The sequence below is a fragment of the Amblyomma americanum genome, chromosome 6 (genome assembly GCF_052857255.1).
Source record: "Amblyomma americanum isolate KBUSLIRL-KWMA chromosome 6, ASM5285725v1, whole genome shotgun sequence".
Classification (NCBI taxonomy): domain Eukaryota; kingdom Metazoa; phylum Arthropoda; class Arachnida; order Ixodida; family Ixodidae; genus Amblyomma; species Amblyomma americanum.
This window is the reverse complement of record NC_135502.1, coordinates 60,654,606-60,681,460: the sequence shown is the minus strand read 5'-3', so window position 1 is coordinate 60,681,460 and position 26,855 is coordinate 60,654,606. Positions and strand designations below refer to the sequence as shown.

At 46.1% G+C, this 26,855-nt stretch overlaps 2 protein-coding genes across 3 annotated transcripts in view; one reads left to right on the top strand and one right to left on the bottom strand.

The window, feature by feature from the left end:
- Window positions 1-8,104, bottom strand: part of LOC144095298 (chymotrypsin-like elastase family member 2A) — a 65,463-nt gene extending 57,359 nt beyond the window's left edge. Inside the window, exons 1-2 of the mRNA XM_077629076.1 lie at window positions 7,986-8,104; window positions 6,327-6,409 (exon numbers count right to left, since the gene is read on the bottom strand). Of these exons, the coding sequence (XP_077485202.1) occupies window positions 6,327-6,409; window positions 7,986-8,055 (153 nt within the window). The 5' untranslated portion in view covers window positions 8,056-8,104. The remainder of the gene's footprint in view (window positions 1-6,326; window positions 6,410-7,985) is intronic.
- The window catches only part of LOC144093590 (chymotrypsin-like elastase family member 2A), a 52,140-nt gene continuing 33,298 nt past the window's right edge, over window positions 8,014-26,855 (top strand). The window contains exon 1 of one of the 2 annotated variants that reach the window (XM_077627140.1): window positions 8,014-8,148. In XM_077627140.1, the coding sequence (XP_077483266.1) occupies window positions 8,115-8,148 (34 nt within the window). In that variant the 5' untranslated portion in view covers window positions 8,014-8,114. Of the gene's footprint in view, window positions 8,149-8,255; window positions 8,292-26,855 lie in introns of those variants that run through there. The other variant, XM_077627141.1, reaches the window with a different exon arrangement.

The following is a 26,855-nucleotide window of genomic DNA, read 5'->3' as shown; positions in this document are numbered from 1 at the left end:
TACGAAAGCTTGCCTGATCATTTGGCTGATTAAAGTCTAAGGTTGCCCTGACTATATTAGCGATTACCTTAGTAAATAATTTGTAGCCAATGGATAGTAAGCTGATCGGTCTGTAATTTTTCAATTCCTTGGTGTCTCCCTTCTTATGAAATTAGATAATGTTTGCATTCTTCCAAGCTTCTGGTACGATCGAGGTCATAAGGCTTTGCGTATAGAGGGTGGCTAGTTTTTCTAGCACGATGTCCCCTCCATCTTTCAACAGATCTGCTGTTACCTGATCCTCTCCAGATGCCTTTCCCCTTTCCATTGCTCCTAAGGCTTTCTATACTTCCTCTTTCGTTACTAGCGGGATGACGCATTGCAGTGCAGTACTGTCTTTCTCATTAACGCTCTGATTACATTGGCCACGGTACAGATTTGTGTAGAACTCTTCGGCTACGTTAACTATCTTATCCATATTGCTAATGACATTGCCCTGCTTGTCTCTTAACGCATACATCTGGTTTTGCCTATGCCTAGTTTCCTCTTCACCGCTTTTAGGCTACCTCCGTTCTTTAGAGCATGCTCGATTCTCTCCATGTTAAACTTCCTTATGTCGGCTACCTTGCGCTTATTTACTAACTTCGATAGCTCTGTCAGTTATATTCTGTCGGTAGGGTTAGACGACCTCATGCTTTGGCGTTTCTTAATCAGATCTTTCGACACCTGAGATAGCTTTCCGGTATCCTGCCGAACTGTCCTACCGCCTACTTCTACTGCGCACTCCGTAATGATGGCTGTCAGATTATCGTTCATTGTATGAACATCAAGATCGTCTTCCTCAGTTAAAGCTGAATACCTGTTCTACAGCGATATCCTGAATTACTCTATTTTCCCTCTTAACGCTAGCTCGTTAATGGACATCCTCTTCATTAGCTTCTTCCGTTCCGTCTTACAAGTCTAAGCTAATTCGAGACCTTACCATTCTGTGGTCGCTACAGCGCAGCTTTTCGAGGACGGCCACATCCTGAATGATGCCAGGTTTAGCGCATAGTATGAAGTCGATTTCATTTTTAGTCTCACTATTGGGGCTCTTCCAAGTCTACTTCCTGTTTTCTCGTTTGCGGAAGAAGGTATTCATGATCCGTGAGCATCACAACACTGTAAAAGAGCTGAATGGCGGCTCCCTCGACGTTCATTTCAGAGCATGCGGGTGTCATTTTGTTTGGAATGGGCTATGTGGTGGAAATAAACGCTTGTCATATCCGATAAATTGTCGAAACGGTGAACAGTTTAGTGGAAACATGCATGACAACTTCGCCCATCATTTTATCGCAACGAAAGTTTTTTCCGACGGCCACGATGAATCTGCTTGCATGCACAGTGTCCTAACTGCTTACTGCATAAACCTCCGCGCTGGTTCGCGTAGGGATCAAAATATGTGGGGCTAAGGTTACTGGCTTAGCGCATGAATCAACGTAAACTGTTATAGCTTTGGTTAGGCTACATAGCGCTGCATTCTGCCGTGGAACCATCCTCAGGTTGCGCATTCCTCCACCCTCGTCATAACATCCGTCATCCATGGAATAGCCCCCCCCCCCCCCTTCCTTCTGGATTTGGGTCCTTCCGGTGGCAGCTACCTTCTGGATGCTCATTCCTCCACTCTCGCCATAACCTCCCAAGCCACTTGGCCACTCACTCCCACCCTCTCTGCTCTGCACTGAAAGTTGAGATTTGCTTCTCTCCATTTTTCCACCGTGGCAGGTGGTGGCAATTAAATTAAATTAATTTCAATTAAATCAATTCACTAATTAATTAAAATGTTACGGCAGACGCTCTAGCTTCCACGGTACAAATCAGGGTAATATGGATAAACCAAAGCTATAACAGCTTAAGCTGTGCTGGGTTAAAAGTAGCGCTATGTGTATATTGCCCTCTCTGCTGTCCTCTTCATCTGTGCCAATGATAAAGAGCTTTCGTACGTTTCGTATATTGGCCACCGTTGCAGTATGGAATTGGAGGTTATTCAACATAATGCTTCAAACCGATGTGACATCATGCCTATGCGGTTCTGAAATATGTGCTCACTCATATCTGCATTCTTCTCAAATGTTTCATAAATTGAGTTCTCCTGAATACTTTTTAAGAAATGCTTGAACGTTCGGCAGCCTGTTAGCAAGTGACATTCTTGACGACGAGTATGAGTGTCTGGAACACAGTGTACTTTGGCAGATTTTGTCCTATTGTAGGTCAGATTTTTCTATCCTGTGAAAGATGGGACAGCCTATAGTCAGCTGAAAACTTGATAACATAAACAAATAGCGTCCCAATACGGCTTGAAAATAGTATCATTTCTGAACGATATTGCGGCATTAGATAGTCATAGCGACATTTTTCAGATCGCAACGCGAAGTACAAAAATTTAATACATTAGAGCTTGTGACCTGATCTAATCACAAAAAATGCCCAAATAGAACTTCGGTTAGGGCAATTTGGTTCAGTCTTAAAAGCACGTACCTGCCCGAGGAAGACAAGAAGACACAAAAGTCCTACTTGGATTACATCTGCGCATGTTACATTTTTATGGTCTGACTGTGCTTTCGCCCCGTTTTAGTTTTAATCTTTCATTGTGCTTTTGGCCGGCCATTTGCTCCAATTCTTTGGTATTGTTCTGACTTTTTTTCATTGCATTAACTACGATAAGATATTTATAGGTTGTATCTCCCCGCTTACTACGCTTACCCCTTGAAATAATCGGAAGCCTTTGCTGCTGTTTCGCTTTTAGGTAAGGCAAATAGTTTTGCTAATTAACGGCTTCGCATCACACTTAGCGGCAGTCTTTTTTAGGTGAATCGCGCACGTGTATTTACGTAGCGGTGGCGGAGCAGCCACGGCGTGGCGACGCCGCCACCGGCACGTAGTTGGTCACGTGGTGCGGAGCAGTTGCCGGCGGCGCGGTGCCGTGGCTGGTCACGTGGTTGGTCACGTGACCAGCCATGTTGTTGGTTACGTGGTGCGGAGCAGCTGCCGCTGCCGGCGGCGCGGCGCGCCGGTGAAACCGAGCTGCAACGGCTGTGCGCATGCGCCGTGTCAAGTGGGACGAAGGTGAAGAAGGAGCGCCCAGCGAAACGGAGCGGCGAAAGACTGACTTTGCAATTCAACTGATCAAGTTCCACTCGGCCAGCTGTAGCTATCGCGGCACTCCAGGTTTAACCAGAGCTATACCACCGCCAATTTTTTATTTGAAGCCTGCTTTGGCCTAAGAGGCTCGCCTCCGCTAGTAAAAATTGTAACTGCTTTCTAAGAAATAAAACCTTAAGAAGTCTGCGCACTATACATGTCGTTTGTATTCCTGATGTTTTCCTCGTACATACTAAAGTACGTACTTTTAAGCACTAAATGCTTCTGGGACTTCTTCAGCTGCTGATTCCAGCAGGTTTACGTAAGAATGTTATTATACGCACAGCCGTCTGAGGCTAACATGAACCGACAGAAAGTCGGTAGCAATTAATACTCGTTATTGGCGCATAACAACACAGTGCGATTCCGAAGAAAATTTACTTGCTAATGTTTTGTGCAGTTAGCGCGGATTATTTTTGACGATGATTTATGAACTTCCTTCAACTAGTCGTTAACTGACTGAGCACTTCGTAAACCAACACTGCTATTTTGGTCACTAGGGCATGCCAATACATTTTTGAAAAATAAAAGAAATAAGGCACTACTCAGGCCCGAAAGGCTTGCAGGCTTAAGCCTAGCGTTACCGTATACCTGTCTGTCGGTATGCATTGCAGCAATGTCGAAACACCTTTCCATACATATTGGAAACAGTGCCTTCCTCCCAATACGCTGCTCACAGCCAAGGTGAACATTCGCGGTAAGCTCCGAGTTCCAAATCAAAGATAAATTCATGAGTTTTGCTCTAATGTGGAGACAGGCCTATCAGTGTAATATGTATGGCGAAGGTCCTAGGCTTTCGCAACTACCTCCACAGTGCATTCGATTTTTCTGGCATCTGGTTACCCATGCATTATTCACGGGCCCATATCCATGCCTTGGTTCGAATGGGGACAGTCATAGTAAATAAATAAGTAGTCAGAAATTACCATGTGCAGTGTATTGCGTCATCTTTTTCGCCTTTCCGATGCGCTGACATTTCATCAGACGTGCATGATGCACGCGGGTGCGGCCAATATAATATGGAGCACGCTTTGGCATTTGAACTTTTCTCACGTGGGCAGCAGACAAAATATTAAGCTTGCTTGAGAACACTCTCGAGCGCACCAACGGTATTTTATAGAAGTCCTCGCTCATTTTCTCTAGTTAAGGCCTAAGGGGAGTATGATCGCTGAAGCGTGCTTCGTATTATTATGGCCGCTACTGTACGTTGCATGTAATTTTCAAAATATGTGCTTTATGCTTAGTAGTTTCGCTTTAACTTCCAGAGATTACGCTCCGCGGAGAGTTTCTGTTGCGCAGAGAGGAGAAAGCGAAGCCAAAGTTTCTTTCAAACATGAAGTAGTAGTTATAGAACCAACGATGCATAAAGAGGTAGGCACGCAGAAAAAGCATGACTCTGGCATAGTTGCTCTGCCTTGGGAAGAAAAAGGTTAAGAGAACCAGGGTGAAAGAGGCAAATATAAAATGGGCTGTGGTGGTACAACAATACGTTGAGTTGCGCACGCGGTTTTAGACGTGGAATATACTAATGCCCACGCATGCATCCCGCACGCGTGTTTTACGCAGATGAATCAGGGGTTTGTTACATCCCAAAACACAAGACGGTGCGGGGAACTCTGTGCTCCTCTCCATGAAAAGCCCCGCTATTCGACGAGCTGAACGTTGGGAGCACATCGTCGAAGATTCAGAGGCTCCCCGCCCCCGAGTGCTCTCTTCTAGAACAACTGCGGAGCGATGTCAGGTGATTGCTGCGTACGACACTATCTTCTCTCGGTACTGTTCGAAATTGATTCAGGGTGAGCTAGAGAGCGATAGCTTCATTGCCATCTCCTTTCCGATGTCTTTACAAAAAAAAAAGTGACAAAAGCGACAGTTATCTTAAGTGCGCTCTCATTTATGCGCTGATACATGCTGGTTCCTTACTAAGAGGGTTTAAGACTTACTATACATATACGAGTCTAGCCATAACTTGGGCACCGTCGTATCTCTTTGCGCGATGTACAGTTTTACCATATTCGAACGACACAAGACTAGTTCCAAGCAAGAAAGCTTCATTTACGAGCGACTAGTGAAAAGCAATTGATAAATTACTGTACCATATTTAGCCAGCATATCTGTTCCTCTGCAGGAAGCGCGGGGAAACAAATTAAAAGAACCATTTCGATCACACGGCCGGCAGTAAACACTCGAGTCGAACGTCGAGAGTTGGCGTGGAGCGATTTGATCCGTATCGATCGTCTCATCGCCTGGCCAAGTAACCTTGGCCCGGTCACGGCTTAGCGACCGTCGGTTCTGGTCGTTTTGCTACGTCGCTACCGGGCGAAGGTATTTATACCGCCGTCCATAGCAGCAAATATGGCGCGGATGAACAAGCGCTGTTTCGTACGTTACTGTTACGTATAATGCACCGCACCTGCTCTTTTTGACGCGATAGCGCTAAGGAGTGCGTGTCGCAAAAACCTTGTGTCGTCGTCGGCATCTCTTGTCGGCATCGGTGTCGATGACCGTGAGCGGAAAATGCACGAAAAATTTCCAGGTAAACAACCTAGGTGAATTGCCCAGGAAGAACAACCTCGGTAGCACAAGCCCCACCGGTGGCAGTTGAGTTGAGTTGGGTTGTTGAATGCTACAGGTGGGGTTAGCCTTGCTTTATCTGCCGGCAATTGCTCCACTGTAGCGTCCCTTCTATATTAACAATGTCCTAAAGCCTGTCGCATGTACCCCGATATGCTCACAGTCTCTCATAATAGCACAGATTCTCTCCCGCAGTCCCCATCAATGCACATACTCAGTCACAATAGAACATAGGCCATTGCAGTGCCACAATGCATGCACACATTCACTCACAGTATAACGTAGTCCACTCCAGAAGACACCATCTACGCACACATTCAACCACAGTAGGCCATAGTCCGTTCCTGCTGTCAACATTTAGAAACAAGATCCGTGTCCTGCAGCTCTTGCTATCGTAGGGCAATGGCGCATCGCTTAACTGCTGCACCACTGCGCCAGGAGTGGCGGGAGGATTCCCGGAGTTCTGAACGTTAATTAGAGAACGGCCACCTCCGCAGATGCGGTCATTAACCCACTAACGCTATCGCGTCATACCTAAAGACGGAGTGTCTCCTCCAGTTTTTGTTACACTATGACATGCACAGCAAACTCACCTGCCACGGGAACTCGCCTGGAAGCGCTCGTGCTCCTCCGATGATGTTGAAGGAGGCGTACTCTCTCTCTCTGATGCCGCAGTCTGCACAGCGATAGTGGAATCCTATCAAGGCCGGCGCCCTGACAGATGTACCCGCAGTACCGCTGCGGCTAGGCAGGTTTATAAACAGCGTTAGCACCCAGTGCGCCAGTCGTGCGGAGCCCGTTGCTTTTCGCTTGTCGCACGTTTTTGAGCAGAATTAACCCAACCATTTAGGACCAAGAAGCAAGAACGCACTTGAGCATGACTGCCCTCTGGGAATGCTTTGTAAAACGCTGAAAAGACACCTACTGACTCCCGCTGGAGCGTACATCTAGACACCGATAATGACGTAGTAAGGAGGCAAAGCGCTGGCTCTGACGAACCTGAGTGGCTCAGTTCTCATTTACCGCAATGAAGAAATCGTAGGCACATGAGTTTTCGCGATAGCTGAATAGAAGAGTGGCGCATTAAGGTTGTTCACTGTTCTTTATGATTTGCCTGCACTGGCTTTCACTGTCATCTTGCCTATGTCATATTTAACTTCCATTTGTCAACTTGAAGGTTCCAAATCTAATGAATGTTTGCGAGATTCCTGCAGCGAACAATGAGAGATAGTAGTAAGGTCTGCACATATACGCGCACACGTCTAGTTAAGTGTACACTTCTGTCCAGCACCTGTATCCAATGCGGCCGCTGAAAGCCAAGTGCCTGGCCCAATATTAAACAAAGCGCCCCACGGCCCTTACTCGTCCTTTGCTTGTGTGTCTATTTCGTCACTGTCCACAGCTCTCTCCGTTTACTATAACCAATGACGAAAACGCTTCGGTGCCGAATAAAGGTCACCGAAGAATTTCGCTTCGGCACATGAGGCAGCGCTGTTCTAAGGCTCTCCCGCGTTGCCTACCGAAGGCAATTTCTGCTGACATGTCGCAATCGCCCCAAATACCAGCGTAATGCTGCCTTAAGTCGCGACTTTTCTTTGTTGAGTCAGGAAATCCGCTGCACCTTAGGTGACCTCAGGTAGCTTGTGGCACATCCACGCGGAGTGTAGCGACAATAATACCGATGCTGCCCTTCAGCTGAACAAGCAAACAATGTTAAAGCTACGCAGCCACCTTGTCATCTGTGCGTCGATGAGCCCCAACCCTATTGCAGCCTGGTGTTAATGACTCCTAAAATTATTATGCTCTGACGGGGCATAAATGCATACCGCCATAGTTCAGCCATGTAGGCGCATAAGCGGCATATTCATGTGCACCCACATGTGCACCGTGATTTAAGTGCCGCAGATGGTGTTTTCAAAAATTCCGTGGTCTTTGCCCCGTACCACATTGATCGCATCCTGTATACAGACAAGCGTGACCATGTCTGCGCAACTACACTGTGCACAGCGCTTAATTGCTCGGCAACTTTGGGGCCACAGAGAGAAACAACCTTCGCCCTCTGGTGACGCTGCGTGGCAGCATTGTTCCCTCTTGAGCTGCCCAGGTATTCCACTGCGCGCAACGGGCCGGCGGATGCCGCGTAACCGGTGTGTTTCCCGCTGCAGTGGCCGATAAAGACGGCATGCAACCACGTCCCGGCAGTATAAAAAAAGATAGCTGCTGCTGCTCCGGCGGCGGCAGAAGTTCCTTACCGTGCGCGGCAGCGGCGAGGGGGCCGGCAGCGACGCCGGCGAGCAGCAGAGCCGCAGCGGTGGCCAGCATGGCTCCTCTTCGGTGTCGCCCGGCCGCTCGGACACACTACTGACTGCTGCCGCCCCCCGATGGAGCTGCTCGCTATCGCCGCCACTGCCACAGGTGAGCAACCGGCAAGGGCGCCAGGGGTCGCCGCTCCGAAACGGGTTCCCCCCAGGGGAGTGGGAGGCTTTAGCATGCGTCGCCCAAGGTGCACCTCGAACCCAACGTCGAGCAGCTTCGTCATGCAGAGCTTGACGTCGCTGGTGAGCAGCCGCGCTTTCGCTTTTATCTCACCGCAACGAAGTCGTCGCGTAGCGTTCCTCCCTGCCTGACACTCTTGTCACACTTTTGTTTGTTTTCCTGTGAAGCTGTTTTCTTCAGAATTTAGTGGATGAACTTGCGGATGAAAGGGCTCTTGGTGGAAGGACTAAGTGAATGCAAGATCTGAGAAAGGAAAACTGCGCAAAGCACAAACAGGACCAGCTTCAAGACTGGAAATGGGCGCTTGTAGCATTCGGAAGCTTAAGTTTTGTGGGTTTTCTAGGTGGGTTTATATCTGTCTTCAGACAGAATCGTTTAGGTTTTTGGCGAATGGAGGAAGGACGAAGGGCAGGGTTCAGATATGTACTCTAGCCATCAGCGGGTGTACTGTACAGCTGCTTTCCATCGGGCAATTAATCTTTCTATAGTCGGATACCCAAGAAAGAAGCAGCAGTTGCCTCCTCAAAGGACGCCCTCCACCCAATGGCGTCGACCGATTTGAATTTTTTTAATTTTAATTGGTTTTGGGGGGAAAGGAAATGGCGCAGTATCTGTCTCATATATCGCTGGACACCTGAACCGCGCCGTAAGGGAAGGGATAAGAGAGGGAGTGAAAGAAGAAAGGAAGTAATAGGCGCCGTAGTGGAGGGCTGCGGAATAATTTCGACCACCTGGGGATCTTTAACGTGCACTGACATCGCACAGCACACAGGCGCCTTAGCGTTTTTCCTCCATAAAGACGCAGCCGCCGCGGTCGGGGTCGAACCCGGGAACTCCGGATCAGTAGTCGAGTGCCCTAACCACTGAGCCACCGCGGCGGGTCCGATTTGGATGACGCAGCGGTTAATCCGATTAAGCCCTGGTTATTCCCCTCTCATCTGCCACGCCCACGCAATTTCACTCTAGCACATCGAAGGGGATTAACCACGACGTCATGAGAATCGGCTGACGCTATTGGCTGGAGGGACTTCATTGAGGATCATTTGTCTCCTTGTTCTTCGGCTGCATCAGACTATAGCGACAGATTCACGACGTATATCGGTCGACTGCGATTCGCAAGTGTATATCGGAGGTGATTGATTTTGTGCGACATGGCTCCCGGAGTGATGGATTGTTGTGGCATAGAAGAGCTTTTCAAGAATGTGGACACTGAAGACTGGGGCGAAATCCGAATGAATCGAGGAAAGAAGAAATGTATTGTAAGGGAGAAAACAGAGGCCCTCTTCCAGCGCATCATTTTCGATCCGCTATTTCTTCGCCAATGAGATGGAAGACATCAGGCACTAGAGAAATAAAATTGCACTAACGAGGAAGCTAGTGAAGATGATGTCCTTTCATAAGTCGACTGAAGGTGTGTGACTTTTAAAAGTCCAGAATCTGGACACTTCTGGCGTAAAAAGCAAAAATTTCCATTTACTGCATTTAATGCTTGGTTAGTGCCTCGTAAGTATACCCGGAACCCCTATTAACAGCACCACCACCATTTCTTTGTTTTGCCTTCCACAACGTCCATTCATCAATATGCGCCAAGAAAACCGCACATGGTGGCTATTGCTTGGCATGCAAGCGCCGGCATCACACGTCCTGCATTGTCTCAAGTAGGGTGCACTAACGTGGTTCAGGGGTATTTAGGTGTCAAAAGGCAAACTTTCAAATGCGATTACTGGTGGCGTAAACGCAGCCTGACGAACTTGAAGAGCAAGCAACAACGCAGCAGCAGGCTTCAAGCCGTGACACTCATGCGGTGCGAGATATGCCGCCAAAACACCCTCGGATCATTTTTCTCGCTGCACTCATTGAGATGCAGATGCAGCGGCATAAGAGGGAAAAAGCGAACCAGCTACCAAGAAGCAACGCCTTGCGTTCAGAACAGTGATCTCTTGGGCTGCACTCTTAGAAAACAGTGGCACCTTGCGATGCCGGTGGCACTCGCAATAAAGGTCAGAAAAATGGAAGCGCGGGCCAGTCGGGAACGAAAATCAAGGCTGCCACGACGGTACATTGAAACCTGAACGCGGTGTGGTACGTGACTGGCCGCACTACGCAGCCGCGGCGCTCGAGAACGGCGCGTGATCGATGAGGAGCGACCGTGAATCGCTTGCGCACACTCGGTGCTCAGCGCGAAAACACGACGTGCCGGTCCTGCCGAATCACCCGGAAAAAGCCGATTCGCTTCTCGGTCGGGTCCCCTCCCCGGTGCTTCCTCGCCGCGAGCGTGGATGCGAGCAGCTAGCGCTGTGGCTTGCTTTTAACTAGGGGCTTTCGGTGCGCGGAAGGTACGGCGTTTCCCGGCCCCTTCTTGGCTTTCTCTGTGCGCTCGTGGCAGACTGTCGACCAGGCGAAATTGTGATTCTGAGTATGGTTTACTTGAAGCGGGGTTGTCATTGTGCGGACGGGCACTCGGCGCTCATTCCAGGAAGAACGGCTGAAAGAGAGGTAGAAAGAGAAAAGAGCCTAGAGGCGGGGCCAGTTAACCAAGACTCCAGACACGTGGGGAAAGATCTGAAGGAAGGAAAAGATGCGAGGGAGTGTGTGGCAGATGCGTGTTTATGTTCAGTGACACCGGATATCCCAGAAATGCTGCCGTTTAATTTATGCGAGCAATGAAGCATGAAGGCACGGGCTCAATACTATGGCTTCAGCAAGTGGTTTTGCGTTTATTTGAACAAGTCTACTCCGGGCAGATAATTACCAATTCTCAAAGCAGAGAGAAATACATCGTTATTGCTTGGTACTGCATACGCAGTGCTACAAGCTATAGTGGGGGTCATACTTCCGACTTTGGAGGCTGCTGCTATATACTTGCCACAGGGGACACGCCAATGCTGCATCGCAGAGCTGCAGTCAGAGCGAACGGTCAAAACCGCTTACACGAAGCCTGAATGTTGGCGGAAGGTTCCGAAAATGCGAAGTTATGCGCGAACTGCATTACGCACCATCTGCTCTTGACAATAAGGTACAGGCAGACTATTCTCTGATCTCCGAAGAAGGCGGCAGTTCAAGAGGTGCGTTCGCAGGAACTAGCGTAGTCGTTCGCTCGCTCGGCTGCGGAATGGCAGGATCGTGGTTGGAATCCCGCCGTGCACAAGGATTTTTTTTCTTATAGAGTTAACTTAGTCATCGGTATGACATGGCTGTAGACCGGATATGACCTGAGACCGGACAAGTTAGTACTGCAAATATGAGCCACTCATATTTGCTTTCACCTTAATACTTGTCCTAACGTATGGCCCCAAGGAAAGAAGTGCCATCACGGGCCCGACTTGCTCTTCCATGCTGCTTACGGAAAAGTTCAGTATTGCAAAAATGAATGTCGGTGCTGCTTTTTAGATGAGAAAGGGGGCAATATTGACGTTACTGTAACGAAACCAGAGTGATTCAGTCATGTATTAACAGATACAGTTGTTAAAAAGTGCGCCCATTTACTCTACCATCTGTAACCATCCTTTGAGGATGCCGCACCACTTAGCCTTCACAATACATGCTAAGAATTTGAACTTCAACCACGCTTTCAGGTGTGGCTGAGCACAATATTTGGCTGCTTGTACAGAATGAATAACTATACAACTTTATACGGACAGTGCGAAAACTTCATTCACAAAGTCGATCTAAATCAATGCAAAATGTACTTGCAATAAGTTGTCGTTTCTAGCTACCTGCTGGCAGCCACACGAGTCGACTTACAATCGGCGACAGCACGCTCTATGGTACAGCAGTTAAGGCGTGGTTTTATGGCAGTTATCCGTTCAAATTGCAGCATGCCTGCGTATCTTTGTCGGTTTATGTGAAGTACAAATGCTACTTTGAGTTAGATAGTAGTAAATAAAGGACATTTGAGCTGCCTTGTGCTAAGCTTACTTGAAGAAAACAATGTGCTGTAGAAAGGTTGGATTAGCCCGTGGTTGTAGATTGTCGTCTTTACCAGGTCAGCGTATATATAAAAGTTCCTGATTTGCTAAATTTTCAAAACATAACATTTGCTAGTTAACCTTCGCGCGAAGCTCTTAAAGTTAAAGTTGTATAGCAAGTTGAAAAATGCCCGTCTTAGTTGCTGTCTTCAATGTAATTTCAGCGTTACTTCTTTTTTCATCACAAAATGAAGTCATAACATTTAAAAACTGCGGCGCGCTTTTAAGTTGCCGCGTCGCGATGTTGGCACCCTCAAATGTGCTCCGACTCAAGCAAGACGGTTGCGAAAAGATGAACGAATGAACAGGCCACCTGTCGCAGCCCTGGTTCCGTGACGTAGGCAGGCACTTAGTGTTGATAGAATCATTGAGTGCAGGAGTAGCGCGACCAGGCGGTCGCCGCTTTATGGCAAAGCGCAGTTCGTTTCTTGCCGCAGAACGTGGTGGCACCTATTTTGTAACACCATTATTGTAGCGAAACGATGTCTCCTCGCTTGTCACGGCACCTGTAGAGTTTTTTACTATATGAACTAGACAGAAAGCTGGTGGCGGTGCAATTAGTCCACCAAGGACGCGCTAGGCATGCCGGGGAGACGTTGCTTCGGATTGACATTTGGTGGCTCGCTGACTTCTACGGATTGAGTTTTTTGGTTGCTCATATTCGTTTTCATCTACGTTTTGTGTGTGGTGTGGTGTCGGTATCCGGCTGCGCAAGCAGTTCACTGGAGATCCGATACATCCGAGGGCGCCTAACTAGAAGTGAGCGGAGCAGTGTGGTTTTTTTTTTTATAATCAAGATTCAATTCATTCTCAATGTATACCCGTCATTAATATGCTGGGCCGGAAGTTTCTTTGCCTTATCGCTTGGGGCCATTTACGCGGCAAGCTATGATTGACCGGCGAGAACCTGTGGAATGAAATATCGATGAAGGGAATACAGTCTTTTGTGAATTAAAAAAACCAACCGCCTACTCTTGTTATCACTTTGCACATTCCTCGTAGCAGTCCTGAAGACGGTCGTCTTTTAAGAGCGCGAAGTACTTCGACAAGTGCCACTTATGTTAATTGCACTAGTCTTGCATTGCATTTGCTTCATTTCAAATTCTGGCGGTTGCTGCATATTGCACGCAGAAGCGACCTCTATTTCATGAATTAATTCACGGAATCACCCGCTTGTTGAAGCTGTCAGCATGAATACGACTGCCACTTACTTGTTGTAGGGCAGGTTCCTTCTTCCTAGTGCATGTTTTTCGTTGCAGGTGGAGTGAGCGCATCGCCAGTACATGGTGAAAGCCGGCACTTAGTGCGCGCAAAACCCTTTCTCATAGAAGGGGGGGGGTTCGGAAAAGTTTCTGATGGCAAGAACCTAGGGCACGAACCCCGAATAGCAGACGACACCAGTGAAACTTTTCTATCATTCGCAATGACAAAAGAGAAGCTCCTAAAGTGCACTATTTTAAGTGTTAACAATTTTTTAAAACAATATTTCCTCTGAAAAGTGAGTGTGTTAAATTAAAACAAAATTAGTCTGGACGGTTATCCATACTTAGTGACATAAAAAAAGCCCATTCTCACGTGGGCAAAATCGGTGCTCATTTACACCTATTTGCTTTCCTTGTCATTTAATGCAATTTGTAAGCAAATTTTATTATAAGATATTTTTATTGTAAAACAATGTCTTCTTCCCGTTTTTTCTCCTTAAAAATTACATTTCGGCAGTTTTAGTTATGTATAAGGGCCAGCACTAATCAAGTCAAGTAAAAATACTCGCCTTCCCTGAATTCCCGCGGTGGAGGAAATGCTCTTTAAGAAACTCCCATGGACGGTGACGACAGCTTTCCTTCTAGGTAATATTTAGAAAAGTTATGACGGAAACACGGCTGCTTGGATCGGCGCACGGTGGTACTTTCAGGCAGCCGTTACGGAACCATCGCTCTGTCCGGTGTTGTTCATTTCGGCTTCTATAGCGCCTTTCCTTTGAAAACAGTGCTCGTTTGAAGTTGCTAACACTGCGCCGTGGGAGCCCATAGGGACGTGACAATTTGTAAATTTCGCCGGCTATATTTTAAGCTTGAAAACAGGAAGCATGCTGATGTTACTTTGAAGAAACCAACTTGCTCTACAACTTTCGCATCGAAAATATCGCGCAAATATTAATAACAAGACAGTTTGCTTGGTTACATTACTTCAATAATGCAAATGGGCAGCATCTGAAAAATATGCAGACCATATATGCTGACCTATAACATTACGTTAGTCGAACCTTCCTAGATCAACTTGTCATTTTTTTTTAAAAGCTTGGCAAAAGTTAGCTGAAACGCCCTGTGTGACAAGATGCTGATTATGTATTCGGCGACATGCCGTACATCATGCGCCCGCAGCGAAGCCTACAAGAATTACGGAGCGCTTTAAGGCTACGTACATGCTTTGAATCCGAAAGCAGTTTCTTTGCTTACTTTTGATTTTTCTCTTCCTTTCTAATGACGCTCCTACTCTTTAGCATACAATCGTGATGCAACGCATATACTAGGTTTGCATTTGTTCGCCGGGAAGACACGCAGTTTTCTGGCCTGTGGGTTGTGTATTCTCCTCGCAATCTGAATTTCCCGGGTTCTCCTCAGCGCACCTTTGGAAGAAATTTTATTTTGCTTTGATACTACGGTGACGTCATCTGTGATTTTTGGGCCCACTGCTGCTGGTCGACGCCGACGCCGGGTTCTGTTTCCGATGAGCCAGCGATGTAATGATTCACTTGCCACATAGCGCTAAAGAGACACGGACGCAGAGAGACAAACAGGACGGGCGGTAATATAATATAATGATTTCGCATTAAAAAGCATAACTCCGTCAGTAAGCCAAGGTTTCTCAAGATTCATGGCATTGCTGCTGGCTCGTCATAAAACGCGAAGTAACTCTTGTCGCAGGAATTTGCGCGAAGTTGTGACCTCTTCGCAAGTGCATGAGACCAGCCCGCCTACGTTTAGATCCCAGCGGATGGCCAGAGACGCTTCGCGGCCATAAAACACTTATCGGGCCTGAACACCTCTCGACCATTTCTCGAGGCTCCGAGGTCGTTGCCGTCCGCAACCCATTCGTTTTCTTGCTGCTGTGTTTGCCACGGCGTCTTTATCAGTGAAGTATGCGGCGATCGGGTTTACATCAAAACAGGCGGCGCCAATGACACATTTATTGCTCTTGGCAGTCTTGATGCATTAGAGCTTGTAGATGAGATGCCCTGATCTACAGCAGACATGGGCGAAAACTTGGCTTGATGAAAACCTTATGCGCGAGTGATGAAGAGCAGACCGTCTTCGCATAATGTGAATAGCGCGAAAACATTTATGAAACACCTGAATACCGTGCAAATAACGCAATGGAATTAATACCTGCTCTATTCAGCCATTATTTTAATCTCTTACCTTTCTTGCCAATGCTTCAAAAGTTATGTTTATTCTCACGCCTGAAAAGTTTTGCCCATGGCCGTTTCTACTCATTAGCTTGGTCTAATCTTCAGAATTCAGTGTAGCCTCCCAACCTGCGCTGGTGAATAGTAGCGGCGAAAATTGCCGTTTATTAGATAGAAGCACTCGTGAGGCTAGTTTTTATTGTCACAGATTGGAGCAGATTTTATTGCACGAGTACTAAAACCCCAATCTCAGATTTTGCCAATGTTTGTTTGTCCGAAGCCTCTAGCAGATAGCCACCCTACTGCATTGGACAGGCGGCTGGTAGTGGGAAACCGGGCAGCAGGCCACTTATGCAAAACACTTTATAGCAAAACACTATGTGGCCGCGAGTGGGTTTCGAATCCGCGGCAGTGCGAAGAGATCAGCTTCGCTGGCCACTTCATTAGAGGCCATCGCCATGGCCGTAGCCGAAAATTTCTTATGTTTAATAGACAGTTTTTCGCGCTGTGCTTTCAGTGTCGTCGTATTCACCAACATCCACCTGTGCGCAATGGATCCAGAACGCACTAGTAACGCATTTCCCTCTGAAAACGAGCCTCGAACTGAAGCCGAAAACGAAGTCAAAGCCGAAGTGTGGGTGCACCTAATTCCCATTTAGCCAAACCACACTAAATTGTCAGTAATTTTTTGTCGTCCTTTTCCGATAAATATTGACTGCAGTCCAATTAGAGAAGTTGTCTTTCAGAGCGTATCATAATGAAGACAAAACATGTGCGTCGGTCACCGCGCGGCGATTTTTGGAATCGTTTCTGGGCTAAAAAAGTAAAGCGGTGCGCTCGGAAGCGCTTACAACTCTTTGTGAGAACAATACTTTTATTTGAGCTCAGTTCGTTTTAATGTAAACTGTAACTCCTTCCATATCTGCACCAATGACTAAGTATTTCGCGTTGTTTGCACCTACTGTATAATTCACGAACCGCTGGCCGTCCGCTGACAAGAGATCATCCTTAAGACTAGCGGCAGCGTACACACAAAAAATTTCTTGTTGGCGTCACCGTACCTGTCGACTTGTTATGCCCGGATGGAACACAATCCTGTATTGTGAAAATTAAGCAAATCCCTTCCTTTACGGCGCGGTTCAGGTGCCCAACGATATATGAGACAGATACTGCGCCATTTCCTTTCCCTAAAAAACAATTATTATTAAAAACTTTGTTCCGCAGAGCACTGGATGCACCACCTTGCTTTTATTGCCAAGGCCAGCAAAAAAAAAAAGTGTTCGTTTAATGACTAGTGCTTCGTTCCTTTGTTTGCCAGGAGCATACATAAAATCCTTGGTATACTCTTACATTAAAGTTTAACAACCGGTCCTTGATCATGGTGAGTGACTCACATTCGTGGAACCGACCAGTTAATATCATATTCACATTTCTTTAAAGTTGAATTTATTGTTAATAAAGCTATGATTGGTTGCTGTAATAGCGGAAGGGCTCGAATGGCCTGTAGTTTTCAGGTTTCCGACCGCATTTCCGGTCTTTGGAAGTGACGCTTGATAGGTCAGAGAGCTTCATTGAAAATGCGTCATAGAAATAAGATAACTGCGCTATTTTTTCGCGGAAGACTTGGACGTGGAAGGGTTTCGGGAATTTAATTTGCAATTTTCTCCGCAACCGAGCCACCTTACCGCGCAAAATAATTGTTGGCAGTGCTCCCGGGGATTAATCCATCGGTTCTGCTTAGTTTGATAGTTTCCTTTAGTGTTCCTTTAAGAGCTTCAATATTTTTCCTATAAACAAGGAGCGAAGTAATAAGAATAATATTTTATTGCCACGATAGATAATAATAATGGTTTGTTCTCTCATTCTGCTTATAACAAAACAAATTACGCACTACTTGAGCACTTCTGTGCTTGTTTGCGGCACCGGCGCCTGGAAAAGGCACGTGTTGTCGTGGAACTTTTTGTGAAACCAAATGATTCGCATCACAATATTATAAGTTGTGTAAATTTTAAAAGATCAAGGTCACATTTCTCTTATCCCTATGCAAACAGATGGAATTTCCACCAGCAAGGGCACAGTGTAAGTAGATAGCAAGCGCGTAACTAAAACACCTGCAGCACATACAGCATATGCAGCGTATACAGCGTATAATAAAGTCTGTTGAGAGCTTGTAATGTTCTACAGCCCCAGGTGACCGATATTTTCTGAGCCCTTCACTCCGGCGTCTCTCATAACCTGAGTCGCTTTGGGACGTTAAACACAATAAAGCACAACGCATAAAGGGATGGAGGCGTATAGAATGTGGTGGCGGTAGAAAAAAAGAAAAGAGATGGAGAAACAAGGCAACATAGGTAACCTAAAAGAAATGATAAAAACAATCAAAAGCAGTCATTAAAAGTTCAATACAAGGCACTGGTAACAAGGCACTTCAAGATCATAGGTGGTTTTCACAGGCATCAAGTCAAGTAAAGCTCAGCACCGAAGAACGGGTCGATGAGGTTTTCAAAAGTGATGAGCCATTCTGTCGAGAAGTATTCGGCGGTTAGCACATGTTGTTGCGTAATCGGTTAGGCTACTCAAAATTGGTATGACGTCGGGGAAAAGAGAGCTTCTCATTGCGGAGGTGCGGGCATCAATGAGCGCGATGGTCAGGCTCCATGGCTTACGCGGAATTACGGACTTCGGAGTAGTTTGAGGAACGAATTTCTTGGTGAGCGATAAAAGAAAGTGGGAAACATGTAGACGTGAAATTATGCGACGGGTTGGTACTGGTAGAAAGCTGAGGGATCGTTTTAGTAATGTTGCGCTAGTATACTTTGAGTATTGCGATGCGATAAAATGGGCGACTCGATTTTGAACTGCTTCTAGGTCAAAGGCAAGATATGCTTGGTACAGAAGCCCGAAAAATGGCGTGTATATTCCAGCTTCGGACGGTCGAACGCTATGTGTGCCAACTTTTTTTACCTGGTATGATGTAAATTTTAGACCGCGCTGGAGGACACCAAGTACGCGTTATGCCTTAGAGCAAGATGGTTTGGATGCGTGTAGCCCATGATAACGGTGACATAATGGGCACTCTCAAGTATCTTACGTGTATCCTGAAGTTTTGCTAATGGCAATTGATTTAATGCGGTAAGTGCTATCGATCACTGTGAGCTTGGGAGAAAGTGACAAGGATTTGCATTTGTTTAGGTTAATAGGCGTCTGGCATTTACCTCACCACGATACGACAGAGGTAATGTCCTCTTTGAGGGTAGAGAAGTCGGAAGAGCTCAGGAAGAGGCTGCAAATGATGCAGTCATCTGAAAATAATCGTATCGTAGATCGGATGTCAGCAGGTAGGTCACTGATGTAGATAAGAAATAGCAGTGGTGTAAACATGCATCTTGCGGAACACCAGACGTTGCTTTGCTAGGAGGCGAGAGGCAATTATGACGATAGGAGAACTTCTTGCGACCATTCAGGAAGTGTTTTAGCCAGGAGAATAATTTTTCTGCCAGTGTTTTAGTAAAGAGAGCAAGATCAAATAATTCCTGGAGTTGAGAGCTTAGAAGTAGATGGTAAGAAATACGGTCCAATGCTTTTTAAAAGTCTCGGAGAATGGTGTCTTTCTGACCAAGTCATCCAAATACGTAAAATATAGTGAGTGAAATCAACAAGCTGGCTCTCACATGGTAACCGCTTCCGGAATCCGTTTTGACTTGGGTAAAGAAAAGTAATATATTCTAGGCGAGTCTTCAGCATTAAGAAAATATTGCGCTATAATAATTGAGTCGCTATACTAGAGAGAGAAATGAGACGATTTTCGCAATAAATAAGGACAACCCCTGTGTCTGACGATATTGTAAAGATCAGATGCAGTGAGATGGTATTTTTGAGTGGTTTACTGTTAATAACTGCTCGAGAACATCTAGAATAGAAGAAAGTTTGGTTGATTTGGGGTCGAGTTCAAACTGACCACCTTCCAAAAGCAACAGTATTAGCTTAGACATCAGATGAAAAGCTAGTGCGTCACATAGTGCAAGGAATACAGGGCGGGGTTTCAAGTCACAGGGGCACGGCACAGCGAAAACACGATTGCTACCTCGAGCCTCCTTAGCACAGTATAGGTCAATGAAAGTCAGTACTGGAGCAAACACTGTGCAGGAATCGATGTGATGCCCTGAAGGGATGATAATGCTATGCAGGTTAAATACTGCCCGCTCTGGCGATGTGATTGGTGACGTAGTTGAAGGCAGTGGTTTGCAAGTGAAGGTGTAGCTGAGCTCCAAGTTTAGCTGGTCGGGTTCAGTCGGCGCAATAATTGGTCATTCGGGCGTTCACTAAGTTGAGTCCGATCAGAGCAGTTAGGGTGACGGACAGGGTTCCAGGCAAGGGCACGTACCAGCAAAAAGCCAGCACGACGGCACCTGGGAAGTCAGTACTGCCGGTAGCATCATGTACGAATACTAAGGTCTCGGACAGTTCATAATAGCGGTAATTGATAAAAATGCACGGATATAAAATATAATAAGTGATTTAAAAGCCAAGACAAGCAGTACACTTCAGCGCTTCTGAAATTAAAGACTACGAACAGTGACACCTTTTATTTGCCGGGCCAGCTGGCGCCTCTATCTGCTAACCCCCGCAGACTAGCCGCCGGGAATAGCCAAGTTTAGAAGTGAAATTTCGCCACCGGCATGGTCAAGAAGATCGGGTTCACATCACGAATATTGGGGTCCTATGACACATCGTTCAATAGGTCGTGTGACCCACTTAACAAGTGGCGTGACCTTACACGTGAACATTACCCGGTTACACAACGTGACCCCGTTTACAGCTGGCGCTGAAACACGTGCCATTTTGCATGGAGACCTATTCAATTTTTATTTTCAGCGTTCACTCCTCGCATTTACTCTTAGGCTCCTTGCTCACATCGCCTTGGTGCAGTCCTTCCCTCGTGTAAAGTACACTGAATTTTTCCTTGCTTGTTTTCAGCGCCAGCTTGCGTTTAGCACTAGAATTGTAGCTCGTACGGTGGCTATACGATTCCACTTACTAGCACGAAGTCCAGGGTTTGGTATCCGAACACGGCGGCCAAATCACGATGGAGGCGAAAAGCAAAACTGTCACCCGGTTGCAGTAATTTCGGTGCATGGCAAAGTAAACGAAATGGACGAAACTATTCTGGAATTCTTCATTAGGGCGTTCTTAGCTGCCCAAAGCGTATCTCTGGTACGCAAAAAGGCATTCACCAATTTGGTGGAACGGTAATAGCGTACTTCGGTGTGAAACGTAATACGCACATAGCGCAGCTGCAAAAGAAGTCACTGCAAGGAAGTTTGCAGAAAATAGGCATATAATCCAGGGGCTGATGAGAATTCTTCATCGAGCTGTTGTCGCGAAGAAACAAAGTAAAAGTGTGCATTAGAAGAAGATAAAGGCAGAACAAAATTGGTGGTAGGGTAACGCCTGTACTTTCTCCTTCCCCTCGTAGGAAACACATAAACGAAATATATATAAGGCGGAACCGACTTGAGGACCAATTATTTCAGACATGTCTTGGGCGGAATCGAATTTCGGCTGCAGTAATTTCAATATCCGGCGTCTTTTTTCTTTATTAGGACAGTTCTGCCCGAGATTTCTCGCTGTAGGCGGTCTTCCTGCATTGAAGTTAGCGCGGTGCGATTTCTTTTTTGGCTTTCACGTGCCTATGGCGTGTAGAGTTGTTCTATCGAAATAGAGATGTTAAATTGGGACCGCGCGTTTCTCGGGGTTGATTACATGCGGCGTACGGCACGATTGGTGTCAAGATTTTGTTCTCTTCGTGAGACTAGGTTAAACTTTTTGCGTGACCTTCTTCAAGAGGCAGGAGGGAGGGGAGAGGGAGGTGCGTGCAGCTCTTCGTACGCTCCTTGAGGGCCAATTTCTTGGTTATGACTTGACACCGTGGGTTAATTGAAAACTGAAGTGAGGAAACATTTTTCTGCTTGCTTTAACAAAGAGGTACATGACGATCATAGCAACGGCAAGATACGCGTGATAGCAACGGCAAGATAGCAAGATAGCAACGGCAAGACACAATGGTGCACTTAATCTATAAGGTCATCACGACAAACCTTTTTTGTAAATTCCTTTCCAGGAGAAACGCTTGAAAAGGTGAACCAGCTGGAATGGGGGTCATTTTTTATATAGCGGCCAGGTAAAACGTTCTTAGAGCGCTAAGGGTTGTTGAGCCGAAGCTTCAAGAGGTTGAAAATTGCAAACCGAACGGTGTAGGAATATGTATTTCTTAGTCTTGCGCATGGAGATCAATGCTATTTAATTAGGACGCCTAATACTGCTATTATCTTATGCACCGTTGGTGCATAACATAACATAATGCCACACAACACGAGATAACATAACATAAGTATAACATAACATAATATAACATAACAAGGAGCATAACACAACTTCAGGCTTAATGCGCTTCCGGCCCGCAACTTCTCTTCAACCGTAAAATATTGCCTAGTAAACAAAGACACCGCAAAGTTTTTTGACATTTTCACAAACTAGTTCCCTTCCCTGAGGCCTTCGTAAAAACATCATGGAATACCGTGCACGAAAGAAAGCAATACGCTATCACGATGTGCTCATGATCAATTTTTATTTGCCTTCTTCAATTTTCTCGGCTCAAATGCTGGCCTGAAATAGAGCCGGCGTCATTTAGGGGCCCATGCCCAGCGTGGTCCCGAAGCACAGAACTCGAGTCCAGCCCGTGGCTTCAGGACTATAGGTCCGACCCGCTAAATTATTGCATAACTGATCCTGGGGCCGGCTGACCGAGCTAGGCGGGAGGCCCGGGCCGGGCAAGTTTTTGGCAGCAGCGCAAGATAAACTGCTCACTGCATGCAAGTACTCGCATACCACACAAGTAAAAAGGGGCTGGCAAAGGCGCTTAAATCGGAACAATGCTCGAAGAAATCGCTTTGGTAACGCGAAAAACAAGAGAATGTCAGGCGGCTTCGCCCTTTTATTTTCTTGAACGTCTCTCCTCTCTCCGTAGGTCTGAAGAATCCATTCGGACGAGGTTATACCGCTGCTGGAAAATTGGTAGCCACTGACCGTATGGGGACAATTCTCCCCTTTCCTGTGATTGGTGACCGGTAATCGACCGGTTTGCGACATTCCTGAGTCGGCTTCTTTCTTTCCATCAGATATTGTTGTCGGGTTGGTATTTATGATGCATAAGCGGGCGAGGTTATCTGCACAAAACACGGGTGAAAACGTTGCTCCACACCTGGGTTGCGCTCAGCCAGAGGAGGTAGCGTCATGTGACACTTTGAAACCCTCGCGAGTTGAGAAGGCTTATTCAGCACCGAAGGCTTTTTGCTCCACCAAAGCAATTTTGCCGAACGTTACTTTCTAGGAAAATTAAAACATGAGTGAAAGATCTTGAGCTGCTTTCAAGCACTGTATATGGAAGCTGCACGCGCGCAAGCTGGTTTAAAAGGGTTCTGGAAAAAATATTCCCGGAAGAAATCCTCGAGAAGAGATGGTCCCCGGTCCAAAGTAGGAAAAAATGACACCAAAGTTTCCAATGCATTATAAACAATGTTTTTCCAGAATCCTTGGTATAAATGGCAGGAGCTGCTGTCAGAACTGCAGCCATGGAAACTGTGATTCACATGACAATACAATAAAATACAATAAAATACAATACAATGCAATACTGTATAGCACAAGGAAAAACGGCGCTAGTTTAACACAAACCACAAAGAAAGATGGGCAGGACGGGCGTTTATTGAAGGCCACATGTTGCATATGTATGTAGCCCTAAGATGGTGTACGCGTGCGCATTTTCGATATGGCAAAAAACCAAAAACAACAAAATGACGAAAACACCTTTATAGACTATAGAGGGCAGGTTACTCTTCATCGCATATTTTTTTAGCTATCTGTGTTCACTTGCTCGTAGGGAGATGGAAGTGGTGCCAACGCACGTGTCACCTCTCTCTGGGATGAAAAAGGCTGCTGCCAGTTCGCGAGCTATTCTAACTTTACTTCAAGTTATAATTTTGATCTCCCGAAGTCGTGGTTCAGTTTTTTTAATTTTTTTATGAATGGAGGAGTGGCAATGGGCGGATATGTTTTCCAACGAATCTGATCTGTTTTCCGGCGATCTTTCATGTTCCCTAGCCCGTTGGTTGACACAGCGTCCAGTTTGACCGACGGATACCTTGACACATGAAAAAGAGATCTCGTAGACCACACCCTTGGAGCACCGTACGTAGGGCTTAGTGTGCTTCGTTTCACAGCCAAATGTTGCGTTGAACTCGTATTGAACTCGCTCGTGAAACGGCAGGAGCCTTTTTTTTATCCCAATGAGAGGCGACGCGGGTGTCAGCACCACTACCATCTTCCTACGAGCAAGTGAACACAAATTGTCAAAAAAAAAAATATGCCACGAAGAGTAATCTTTCGTATGTAACCTATAAAGATGTTTTCGTCTGTTTTTTTTGCCATATCCGAAATGTACATGCGTTCACCATCTTTGGACTATATATATGCAGCATGTGGCCTTCAATAAACACAGTTGAAGTCAGCGCCCGTCCTGTCCGTCTTTCTGTGTGGTTTGTGTTCAATTAGCGTGTTTTTACGTACCCTTTGTTCGACAATGCTCCACCAACTATCCCATCAAAATATACTGTTATATAATATAATATAATATAATATAATATAATATAATATAATATATATAATATAATATAATATAATATAATATAATATAATATAATATAATATAATATAATATAATATAATATAATACTCTATATTTGCCAGTTTTTCATACATATTACTCCTTCGGTCAGCTGAAACCCATAGCGCTTGATGGATACATTATAAGTTACAAAGGAAGCAATGATCAGATAGCAGTGTCGCATTCTTCCCAGCAAAGAAATCAAAATGAACAAATTTTTTCGCATTAGAACCGGCGAGCGCGGTTTTTCTCTTCTCCGCTTCAACCACTGAAAAGTTCCACTTAACTTTTCCTGTTTATATTTTAACGTGACCAAGCGTGGGGTTACTTGGGCAGTATACTCGGAATGATGCTGGATAAACCCAGTTTTAAAGTTAATTCTTCTCTTATTCTGCTTCAAGAAATAACTCTCGAGATTTCAGATTTCAGTTAATTGTTCCATTTCCTGAAACGTTGCCAGCAGCACGCCGAAATAAATATAAAAAACTCAAACCAGTCTTCGTAATTTTTCTGGCGTGAGGGCAGCACAACTATAGCGGGCACCAATATCCCACTTACACCATCACCAAAAAAAGAAAAAAGAAACGTTGACTACTTTTTCTTAGCCCGCCTCGTGGGTCCTGTTTGCCGTTGAACGCCCTAATTGTACATCTTCCGACGCAGCCCCGTCTTTGCACGAGCCGGAGACTGGCTAGGGCCCGTAGTCTCAAGCCTAGGCCCGCTTAAAGAGGACTGGGTCAGGGGCTTTCGGTAGGCCCGCGCCCATGCAGTGTCTATCCCAAGCGATAAACACAAAGCAAGAGAGATTCAAAACACCAACAAGGTCACAACAACAGTTAAATCAGCCTAAGGATACCCCTACAACGTCGAGCCCTGTGATATGCTGTTAAGCTTATTCGCTTTCTGTTTTCGTAAGTAAAGACACGAGCATGCATAAAACTTTCACATGAAAGAAATATCCATGTGCCTAGCGGCGCTAAGATTTCAAAGGCCAATATTTAGGCGAAGGGACTTCAAAGAACAGGTGCTGGCTTCGAAATGGACGCATTAAAGCTTCAGAGTACGTAGGAGACGTACTGCGCTCTTGTAATTACGGATTTTAAAGTTTTACTATGCTGAATTCATAAATAATGTGCGCTTGCAAGTGGAGGCCTTACGAACGCTAAGCACGTGCACAAAGAAAGGCGAAGGTTTGCGAAGGCAGACCTCTAGGTCGGAGCGTGCCAGGTGCAGTTCTTTGAAGTTGACCTTGTTTTTTTTGTTTCGCCATTTGTTTATACATCTTCATTAACATTAATCACGCAGTCAGACAAATAGGTTGCTGTAGATGCAGCCATGATCGCTGCATTTTTTTTTGTTGTTGTGGATAATAATCTTTCGGTGTCAAGAAAGTGGCACGAGAGGTCAAGCATCAGAGGTCGAGGGTGAGAGATTTGGCATTGGTGAACAAAACGATTGTTACTAGGGTAGACATGCCGGCTTGTTGGTGGTCCATACTTCTTAAAAAAACAGCGCAAAAGACACGGACGCAGACAGAAAGGACAAACCAGCGCTGACTTTCACTATGTTTATTCATGAAATTTACATGTATATATACACATGGCTTGATGCGCGAAAGGTGGCAAACAAATACAGTGCGTAAAAAGTAAATAAAAAATGCTAATCACTCTACGCGCGCTTTGCGGAGTACGCGCGTTCTGTTCCTGATAGGGCAAGAGAAAGTTTCCTGACGTAGTCACTCAGAGCTAAGATCCCTCGAGATTCAATTATTTATCTCGTGGTTCGGTCCTTGCTTGTTTTGGCGGTACTTGTTTGTCGGCATATGGCGGTACCTTTCTGTACACCAATGACTTCCACTGCGTCCGAAATCTCCTGCCTACTAGGCGGGGATTGCTATACCGAACAACTCCCACCCCAGAGTTCGTCCGAATTCTGCAATCCTTCATGGTAGCTCAGTGGTTACGGTACACGGCTGGCATTCACGAGGTCATGAGATCAAATCACGGCCGCGGCAGCTAGATTTTGATGGAGAGAAAATATAAAAGAGAGAGAGAGAGAGTGAAAATTTCATTGCGTGACACAGGTACAGGTCGCCTCCTCCAGTCGGGGAGTAGAGGCTGCAACTGAGCGCGGGGCAGTTAATTCAATCCGTGGGTGATGGCAAACCAGCAGTGGCCAGTGTTGAGGGTAGTGAAGAGCGGCCCAGCTCTCCCAGGCATAGGGTGTGCGGTGGTGGTGTAGGAATTTGCGTCGGAGGTATAGTCTCGTATAGTTCTTTATGTATAAACTCTCTCTTCTGTGCTTACGGTGCATACTCCGCACATCCTTCGAAGATGATGGAGGCGCAACGCCAAGGAATCAGTGTACTGTGCGATGTGAGTGCATTTTTACGAACCGCGGGTGGTTGAAACTCTGCTGCACTTCACTAATGCAACATTAGGGAATAATGCACACAGTTACGTGCCTCCTTTCAGCACTCCCCAGACCCCACCCTCAACTCAGCGTCGCCCAGACTCATATTCTCGGCAAG